We start from the raw sequence: 10,894 nt of genomic DNA, 5'->3' as shown, positions 1-10,894 counted from the left end.
TATAGTCCCGCAGAGAGCGATAAAGAGTGTTTTGATCAATACCAGCGTCTGTTCCACGTTGGTGGCAATGCCAAAAGTCAAGCTAAAATGTCTCGGGATATTACTGTCAGTCACGGGACGCAGAGCGCTGAGAGCACATGCTTTCTTTCAGTTTAATATTGCCGTAGTCTGATTAAACAAAGATTAGTTTAAACTTTGCCGTTTATGAAGTGACCTGAATTGCAAGTGGTAGGCTATTCACATTTTGGTTTTTGTTTGAAATATACGGACAAGTAGAGTCTTCACTCTCCCCGTCAATTGTTCGTGATCTTTATACAGATATTGTGTATTACCTAAACTTGCTTTGAGACGAATGACAGAATTATATTTATGTTTGTCTGTTTAATTAATTCGCAATAGTGATCAAAGTCTAATTTCTCCTTGAAACAGGAAACACATTTTCACCAGACAACTGACAAGACTATAAAAGTCATCAACCAAAGGTCTGAATATTAAGTACTCAGGGATGGATTTCAGAATCATTATTAAAAAACCAACAAGATTAATATCGGCCGGAATAACTTGCTTTTTATGTCCTGTGTAGCTAGTTATATGGTTATATCAAGCGCAAATTTGTTATTAGTTGAAAACCAGATGTTCGCAGCTGAGAAAGCCGCCTTCTTACGACAGAGGATGTAGAATGTTTCTTATAGCGTGGCGAAGGGCATTGATCCAGTCCGTGCCTGATCGCGATAACGCGCAGGATCTGGGTACTAAGTTCATTTCTCCTCAAATTTATGACGCACGCGTTTCCTTTAGAACATTTATTTAGTCTGTTCCAGGGATTCGGTGTTTGGTTAGTAACTGTTTTTTTTTTTTTTTAGTGTGGTTAGTTGGGGAACAGCGCAAAAAATAGGGATCAAAAAGAAAGACAGACTATTTCTCAACTTTTCGAATCTTCCGTTCTCTTTTTTTTTTTTGTGCCACTCCTCAAGTAAAAGAACACCAGCTGCAACAGGTTAATTAAGACTTAATTCAAACCAGCTAATGATCGTGAAAGTTATTGACCTCAGTGTACTTTCATGTGGCACTGTTGAGTCTTAAGATCTAGTGTGTGATAATTCAAATGAAGGCTGTTGAGCAGGGATGGCGCAGTGGTAAGAGCGCTCGCCTCCCACCAATGAGGCCCGGGCGGTGCCATATGTGAGGTGAGTTTGTCGTTGATTCTCGCCTTGCGAGGTTTTTCTCCGGGCTCTTCAGTTTTCCTCCCTCCACAAAAACCAACATCTCCAAATTCCAATTCGACCAGGATAGAGAACCCACATGAAAACCAGCTAAGGCTGATGTTGCTTCCTCTCGAAATATCGTTCCGTCAATGTGACAAGGACGAGGTTTGAGATTTTCAAGTAAAGACCAAACGTCCGAGGTTAATAAGTTATTTATCATATAGTTTTTTTGCTTGGTCTTTGCAGGCCCGTAATCGGCCCGTGGGCATTACGGGGGAGATAATGACCTAGAGCTAGCCAATCAGAGCGCGCGTTATAGTGGCTACAAACACAAGCCATATAATATTATATATTATTGAGCAGTACTTTCACGTGGTACTGTTTATTAGGCTGTTTCAGATGGAAATGGCATTTAACGAAAAGACAAAACCCTAGCATTTAACCATTCGGTTGAAAGATGATCGAGCAGTACTTTACCCATCACGAGGGAGTGACAGGAGGAGTCGAGTGCCATTCATAAGACTCTCCATCAACATCACAAAGCGAATTTGTGGCCGGTGTCTTAGGGTTCACAATACACGACACAACTCGTTCCAATTTCGATGAAAAATGAATGACCTCTAAAGCGATTGAGTTTTTCATCACGTCACCAGTGGCGGATCCAGACGTTGAGCTAAGCGGCGGGGTGGGGGGGGGGGGGGGGTGTCTTGCTTGCCCTGCCGGCTTTTCTTTCTATTGTGATTTCTTTTTTTTTACCCAAAATAAGCGGGGAGAGGGGGTGGGGGAAGCTGGGTCCCCCCAGGCCCCTCCCGTAGCTCCGCTATCCCACGACATGCACGGGTTGCATTGGCACGTTCCACGTTTGCGTTCCAGAATTTATCACTTCTCATCTACAATATTTCCAACTTGGAGGGCTGTTGGCGAGAATTGATAAAATTCTGCGTGGGAAAGTGTGGGAAAGAATCCAGCGATAAGCTTGGACTAGAAATGAATCAAAACACCTTTGGTCCTTACCTTGCATAGTAGCCTGCTCGAAAGCTACTTGCATAGCATCAGCTTAGTCAAAATGACTAATATCCTCATGATAGCGGCACATCCTAATCACAAGACTTTTATTAACATTTTAAATTCAGTTGTGTCTTCCGTCATGTCCTAGTTGAAAGTCATGCCGGGCGGTCGGTTGAAAATGAAAGCTAACAATAAAGCTAAAACTCATTGGAGCCGGATTCCATTTCCGTTGAAGCACTTTGCGGGCGTCTGAAAGTCGTCTCCATAGATAAGGTCGGATTATCGGGGTTCATGCTCTTTCTTGAGTTTCGTGATCTGTCAGTGTGTTTCAAGCGCCGTTCAAGTGCCTGTCAAAATGACAAATGAGTTTGACATGTGAATTGTTTGTCTGTAGAAAACAGGCAAGGTGTCCTCTCATGGAGCACGAGATGCACAACGAGGCAACAAGTGTTTTTAATGGAGCCCTTCAGGCGCGGCCTCGTTGTTTTTAACTTTTAATATTGGCCACCTTGACTGTCTATAATGCTAAAACGAGGGCCTTAAAATTAAAAAAAAGTACAAAGTTTCAAGATTCGTATCTATTAAAATCCCAAAGTTGTTACAGTAGCGTTATTAGGTCGGTAAGCTTTTAAGACACGCTTGCATGCTAAGGACAGTTTTGCCCCTTCCCAAGATAAAAACGTCTGTTAAATTTCTTACACTATTTTCGCTATTTTTCCAGATGTGACCCTCATATTATTAATTTTAAAGTGCTCTTTCCAGGACAATCGATAGGTTTTCGCCAATATCTAAAGTAAGAGTATGTAAGGATGCACAAACCGTACAAAGATCTACAGTAGTTTACTACAGGTTTGAGCTGTAGAAGTGCCAAACTCTTTTATAAAATGTTCTAATAACCATCACATGCGACACTGAACTGGTTCATCATCTTTTTTCCTCATCTTTTTTCATCATCTTTCATCTTTTTTCTCCTTGCTGATTGATGCTGCATTCCATTTAATTAATACCAATGAGCGACCGAGTGTTCACGACAAACTTGGCACTAATAGTTTCAATGGCGTTTTTCATAATATCTGAGTACCAGGGGCGTAGCCAGGATTTTTCACAGGGGGAGGGGGATGTCAAACTGTGTCAAAGTGAGGGTACTCACCAGATTGTCATGTCGTTTTCGCCACCTGTTGTAGGTTGTTTGGTTAAAATAGGCTTACAAAACGGGGGGGGGGGACTCACGGGCACCACAGGACCCCCTCCCCCAGCTACGCCCCTACTGACTTGGCTGGAATAGTTCATTTAGTTATCGCTTGTCGAATGCTCGGGTCCGTAGTTGGACACGGCTAATGTAAGTCGGAGGAATCGGACGAGCGTAGCGGCGCCTGCTCGTGAAATTTCCTTCCTTCTAAACTCAGAATGAGTGTAGGCAAGCAATGGTATTCCCAGCAATAAATACCCTTGTCAAGAGGTTTTAGAAAAGGCTGCCCTTTGTCGCCATATCTCTTTATTCTGGTGGCTGAGATACTAGCCTCAAAAATAAGATACGATAATACTGTTCAAGGTATCAAGCTTTTTAAGAAGGAAATTAAACTGAGCCAGTTTGCTGATGACACCTCCCTTATATGTAAAAATTTGACAAGCGTTGGAAAGGCGCTTAATATTCTTGCTGATTTGGGGGCTATCTCAGGTCTTCTTTTGAATAAGTCTAAAACAAAAGCCTTGTGGTTAGGACCTTGGAGATCTAACCGTGGTAGACCTCCGGGTCTAGCCTGGACCAATGAACCGGTGAAAGTCTTGGGGACCTTTATTTCGTATGATAGTGTTGGCAATGAACGGAAAAACTTTGCTAAGAAGGTGAATAATCTCAAGACAAAACTTGCAGCTTGGCGTTCGCGTAAACTCTCTCTGTTTGGACGGTGCTTGATTTCGAAAACCCTAGGATTATCTCAAATTGTTTATTCGGCTTCCATGCTTGACATTCCAAATAATTACGCATCTGTAATCCAATCGCTACTTTTCCAGTTCTTATGGAAAAACAAACCAGATAAAATCAAGAGACAAGTCTCATATCAGGACTATGGCGATGGTGGTTTGCGGGTCACTAATGTTGAAATTATGTTTAAGTCCTTGCGCTTAGGCTGGATCCAGCGTCTCCTCAAAAATAATGACGAGGAAGGCGATACCTGGTCAGCAATTCCAAAATTTTATTTTAACAAGTACGGGGGTCTTAATTTTCTCTTACGCTCCAACTATGATAAGAAATTTCTAAAAGATTCAGACATACCATCCTTCTACAAGGATATCTTGTTTTCTTTCCTGGATCTAAAAAGTCTTTATAGCTCTAAGGATGAACAAGAGATGATTCTCTTTAATAATAAAGAGATCCTCATTGACGGGAGGACTGTTTTTTACCACGATTGGGTCGAAAACGGTGTCTTCACGTTGCATGATGTAATCGACGCTGGTGGCAACTTTCTACCATTTGAACAGTTCCAACAGCGTTATGGAATTAATTGCAATTTTCTCAGTTATTTCCAAGTAATCTCTGCAATCCCGAGCGCCTTACGGAAAAAAGTCAAGGAGCGTGCTAAGCCTAATGTCAACTTTTTATCCGGCGGCACCTTATTTCTTTTTATCCTCGGTCTTAACCATCGACCTCTTGAAACTTAGATCTAAAGACTATTATTGGCTTTTTCTCAATAAACGGAAGCCCCAGGCCACTGGTCCAACGAAATGGGATCGCGACTTTGCTCCGACGGTTTTGCCATGGAACCAGATCTTTGATAGACTGAAGGTTATTTGCAAAGAGAATCAACTTAGAGAATTTTACTTTAAGCTTATCCATCGCATTGTCGCTACGATGAAAGAACTTACTCTCTATGGAATTACAGACAACAATATATGTTTCTACTGTGGTGAGCCTGACTCAGTTCTTCATACATTTCAAAACTGTAGTACAACAACTTCTTTTCGCAATCGGCTGTTGAACTGGTTCAGTGAGATGCATAACACCTCTATGTCCCCGGCAAACTACGAATTATTATTTGGTATGCCGTGTGGGAAGGATAATAACAATCTCAGGAAACTGAATTTCTGTTTATTATTTGCTAACTATTATCTACATTATCACAAGGGACCGTTCATTTTTTATAAGGTAGGGGGGGGCTGGTGGGATTTGGGGGGGGGGGCCATGCGAAAAAAAATGGCTTTCGAGGGGGGGCCATCCCAAAAAAATAAGGGAAAAAGGGGGGGTCACGTGAAATATTTTAGTAAAAATTTAAAATGGCATGATGTTTGAATATCAAAAAAATTGCTATAGAATAAACATAGAAGGCAGGATACAAATTTATTATAAACTTTCCATTTGCTTTAAAAAAACGTTTGGCGACAAAAAGCATTTGTAGCTACTGAAAAGAAGTATTTAACACTGTTATTTTCGAATGCAACTTTCACTGGCAGTCATCTTCATCTTCGCTGTCGTCGAGTTCTTCGTCGCCGCTTGTGCTGCTATGGGAGTCTCTTTCACCAATGCTGCAAGAAGCAGCAATGCTTTCCGTCAGAGTGTACTCTTCAGGGTACATGAAGGTGTAAACATAATCTCTGACTTCCTGCTCAAGGTTGGTGGTGATTCTGCTTCTTGCAGCATTGGTGAAATAATTCCCTTCCAAGAGCTGTGCGATGTATGGCCCATCTCTTCTAAATAACGACGTGGCAACATGCTCAACTTGAATACACTCTTCCGGGACGGCCGTTCTAGGAGGGTACACAAGGCATTGTGGAAGATCATTTCCTAGCGGGTTTCTAACACAAATTCCATAAACTCGTTGGACGTTGTTTTCAGTCCGCTTCCTCTTTCTTTCATTTGACTTTCTGCGGTTTTCTTTTTTCCTTCTCCTTTTGTTGATGTGCTGTTTGAGTATGCCCTTGAATATGCTGTTATAATTGCTCTTCTTATTTTCTAGTGCTTCCATGTCCTGCGTGACCTTCGTCAACTTAGCTTCTATAAATTTGATCTGTTTTACATTAAAACTGTGGGCAAATTCTTCGCCCCGCTTTAAAGCAAGCCCATTGGACTGAAAGAGTGTGGAATCGTGGCATTCAACTTTTCCACCATTGCTCTGTGTTCTTTGATGGAGAAGTTCAGTTTTCTTCCATCACTGGGCTTCAACTGGTACCCTGGCATGGAAAACTCACTCGCCCTTTCTGAACAGCCATCCGCACTTAGAAAGATTGCTTCTTTTGCTTGTAAGATGTCAAACTGCCTGGATCGTTCAGCTGTAAACCTTTTCTTAAACGACTCGTCGCTTTCGCCATTATTGCGCATTTTGGAATGAGCCTCTTTCATGATTATTATGGACGTGCCCCGTTCTACATCGTGCAAGACATAGCAGCACTCAACTAACGTCAAGGAGCTTAAAGCAAAAATACGCACTCAACGTATAGCATCAACCCCATTTTAAAGACGGAGTTTGCAAAAGAGGAGGAAATAAAAAGGAGGAATAAACCTATACATCGAGCAAGAGAAACACAAGCTCGATCAGATAGCTGCAAGAAACATAGGAATGTCTCTAGACAAACGTATAGCTTTCTCAAAGTAAAGCTACGGCGTCTCCGAAGGAAATCGTAGGAGAACAAATATGATATCCGTGATAACGATCTACCTACTGTGCTTGCAAACAGTTCTAATCACAGCCGGGCCCGGCGTCACAATATAGAATGCAAGTAAGCAACATGTTCACGGTAAATTTCATATTTTGTCCCTCAAAAGCAAATTCATGGAGATTTAAAAGCATATCTTGCAATAGAAATGAGCCTAAACAATGCATAAACACATGGCAAATTACAGAGGTGTCAAACTCAACGAGTCGACATGCAGATGTGAAGTGAAGTGAAGTGAAAGACTTTATTTTGATAACAGCGGAAACCATGCAGACCTATAACCTGTAAAAATTTGCCATAGCACGATCTAACGGCTCAACTCCACTAAAATTCTTCCTTATTACACAACATGAAGTGCCCTTCATGAACACGAGTGAAGCGACAAGAAAGGTCGAGTGACCGAACTGAGAACGGTAAATGTACAAATGTCACGAACCGTAAAAGTCGTGTAGGCTAGTCAACCCCATTTTACCTTGAAAATTAAGAAATTTTAAACCATAGATAAATTTAAACCAGAACAAGTATGCTAAAATTTATAAAAAGTAATCCACTATTTGCAAGATTTGAGAACACTCGTAGCTTTTTGTTTTACCTGGACAGGGCAACATTTATACATGCCTATCACTAGAGTAGAGGTAAAAACCTTCCAAATAAAGACATCTGTAAATTAAATGTAACAATGTGTTTCACACAACACATCAACAGATTTCCAGTTTTTTCACAACACTTCGTACTTGGTTCAGTATCACAATGCAGGAGCAAGGAAAGACTCTGTTCCAGGCCACTGTTACTTCCGTAAGATTGAGAAGTTTATGAATGAGCACTATGAGGAGGGGGAGAACTACAGAGAGTTTCTAAAGTTGTCCTGTCAAGAAAAGGTAGGAGAAATTTGTTCTTTTTGTTGTGAATGGACTGGATCACCCATAGAAAGATATCCTAAACCAGTTCCTGACCATTCCTGCCTACCAGAATACCACTACCTCTCCTACCAGAAGACCCCAAAAGAAGGGCGTGATCCAGATGACTGGCAGCCAAGGGTCCAAGCGAAGAAAGAGCATGGAGGTGGCAGGCTGGTTTTATCTCACCCAGAGAGCGTTGCTCTATTTGCAGATAAGTTTATTGTCAAATCAAAGTTTGTGGTGGATTATCTTCAGCATCTTGAAGTGCTGGAATTTAAAAGGAAAAGGAGAGCAGAAGAAAAGGCAAAGTTAAGTAGGGACGCAAAAGATAAATCATATGAGGATTATACTTGGACTGAGTTGTGCGAAGATCTAACCAAGCTTAAAAAGCAACGTGTTCCAGAACAAAACAAGTACTTGAACCACCACGGGCTGAAGCAGCATTTGAAAAGCAGCAAGAGTGAGAAAGTAAAGGCAATTGTAAGACATTCATGCTTGCGGCAGAAGAGTCCTCTCAGAGCTGGCCAACCAACACTGAGAAATGCCAGGACATTGACACAAAATGACAACAGGGTAAGTGCTGACAGCAGTGAAACGGATGAAAGTGACAATGATGAGTATGACAGTGATGCCATTGACTCTAGGGGAGAAGATGACTCAAGTGATGTCATTCTTGCATTCATCAATTCAGATGAGGAAGATACCAATGAGAGGCCAAATGCCACACGCTCAGGGCGAGCCATAACTAGGAGATCCGAAATTGACTTCTCTTTCTTTTGATTTGTTTTTTAAACAACAGCTCTCTGTAGTATAGGGATTGTAAATATTGTCTTCATAGTGAGCACAATAACGTGAAGTAGGGGGATAATAGAGAAATATTAAAAGAGTTGAAATCTAAATATTGTTTGTTCAATTTTTTTTTGGGGGGGGGGTCATCCCAAAAAATGACCGCTATAAGGGGGGGCCATGTGAAAAAATTGGTAAGCTGAGGGGGGGTCATGCGATTTTTAAATGGTGCTTCCCAAATCCCACCAGCCCCCCCTCCCTCATAAAAAATGAACGGTCCCCAAGGTAAATGAAAGGAATCTTGACTGGGTTGAATTTATTACAAAAGTAAATTACCAGTTAAGAATAGAAAATAAAGTTTCTGGTTCTCCTTTATGATGCTTCTTCGCATTTTTCTGTCCTGTTAATGCTTTTAAAAGGTATTAGAAAAGTGTGTTATATCTCTAGATTAATTGCTACTATAGATTAATTAAGATTAATTAGATTAAGATTAGATTAAGATTAGGTTAATTAGATTAATTTAGGAAATACTTGTATTGCTGTTACGTATGTAAAATTTCTCAAAATCGATTCTTTATAGTTAAGTAGGGTGAAGAGGCTGTCTTGTATTGTAAGTAGTGTTAATAGCTCTGTTGTTTTGTAAGTAGTGTATGTAGCCTTTATCGTACTGTTTTAGTGTAAAGTAACAGCAGAAGTGTTGTAAAGTACAAGCAAGCATAATAAAATAAATAAAATTTAAAAAAAAAAAACCGTAAAAAAAAAAAAAAAAAAAAAAAAAATCCCAGCAACAGGGGAGAAACTATTGTTGTAGTCCTAAACCTCTCTGTTGGGTCTCAAAGAAATGCTCAGGTATAGAAAAATTTCAATCGTCAGCTCCTCCTCCCTGGAAATAAGCCCCTCCCTCGTTCCCTTGAAATTTGCAAGTGGCCAAATTCTGGCCTTGCATATGGTGGCTGCGCTCGCAAAAGGAGCGGCAGTCAAAATCGAGCTGTTCCACCGAAATGACACGATAATAGTCTTTTTTCTCGCAGCTAAAAGAAATAAAGACAATGCTAAAGTTGCTTTGGCCTCTTCTAGTAGTTAGGTCGAGAATTCTAGCTTTAATTTGACGAGGAACAACACATTTTATTTAAAATTACACAACTGTTATCCTACCGGGCGACACTCGATTACTCGACAAGCCAGTTGCAGTACCCGGGAGACCTATATGAAGCCACACATTGGGAGCGAGGTCAATTTTAATTTAATTTTAATTGACCTCGCTCCCAATGTGTGGCTTCATAGCTCAGTTGGTAGAGCATTGCACCGGTATCGCGGAGGTCACGGGTTCGAATCCCGTTGAAGCCCTGATTTTTTTCAGGCTTCTTCTTTCCAGTTGCTCAAATTGGAAAATTTACTGCGATGATCATTCTTCACCTTTAATATACTGTTATCTCGTGATTTTTAGCCATTTTAGGAGTTAAAGTATTAGGAAAAAGTGCTTGTGTAAATGTTTTTTGGTTCGGCTCAGATAATCAGTCGACTAGATAGCCAAAGTAAGTTCCAGATATTTACACTATTTTCCGGTCGCCATATTGGAGGCTAAGTAGGTCCTCCAACATGGCGGCTTCATACTAGGCTCTATAATTTTGCGCGGAACATGTCGACGAATATCTCAACTTTGGGACAACGCACACACCCTAAACTTGGAGAACTGTCTTCTTTATTTATCGTCTATAATATCACAATTTCTTGACTTTATCCACGGAATGGTGTTTGGTTTTATTTTTTATTGCGTGACACTGAACACACTCTATACTACACGGTAAAACTCTAAATACAGCGATAGAGCAGTCTTGCATTACTACACTACGCGATTGGCTTGAAAAACTGGCGCCATTTTCGCCTCGCCCACGTTTTCCCGCGCTTTACGTCGCTCCATGCATTTGCTTCGAGTTTTGATTGGTTCACTGGATTGTCTGTGTCCTCTGTGATTGGCCAGAGTGATTACGTTGCTTTCCCGCCCTATCACACACCAAGCAAGTTTTACAGTTATTGATTGAACATCATCTCTCAGGCCGGCTTCACGGGGACCCATACCTTGGTCAATCAGGTTATCTGGGTTCATGATGATAATTTGACAATTTCAATTAATAAAGAAAAAAATGCGAGTCATACGCTTCTGTCTGATAGTCTCTCACGCCTAAAGTATAACAAAACCAACTTAAGCAGTTTTTGTTGCGCTATAAATATATAATCCTTTCAAATTAACGACTCGCTTTAAAAGGTGACAATGGCTTTGCGGAATTCTACAAATATTGTATATATTTCATTAAACAAAACTCTTTATTGGCTGGTAAATAAACT

General features: G+C 40.8%; 1 protein-coding gene across 1 annotated transcript; it reads left to right on the top strand.

Annotated features, from left to right (window-relative positions):
• Positions 1-7,190: 7,190 nt before the first annotated feature.
• On the top strand, positions 7,191-10,246 carry LOC145480722 (uncharacterized). Its single transcript, XM_081459037.1, has 2 exons — positions 7,191-8,833; positions 10,166-10,246. The coding sequence occupies exon 1, from the start codon at positions 7,676-7,678 to the stop codon at positions 8,540-8,542; it is 867 nt and encodes a 288-aa protein (XP_081315163.1). The 5' UTR covers positions 7,191-7,675; the 3' UTR covers positions 8,543-8,833; positions 10,166-10,246.
• The last annotated feature ends 648 nt before the right edge of the window (positions 10,247-10,894 follow it).

This window comes from Orbicella franksi, chromosome 3, assembly GCF_964199315.1.
Source record: "Orbicella franksi chromosome 3, jaOrbFran1.1, whole genome shotgun sequence".
NCBI lineage: Eukaryota > Metazoa > Cnidaria > Anthozoa > Scleractinia > Merulinidae > Orbicella > Orbicella franksi.
Note: the sequence above shows the minus strand (reverse complement) of the source record. Positions and strands in the feature narration are given on the sequence as shown.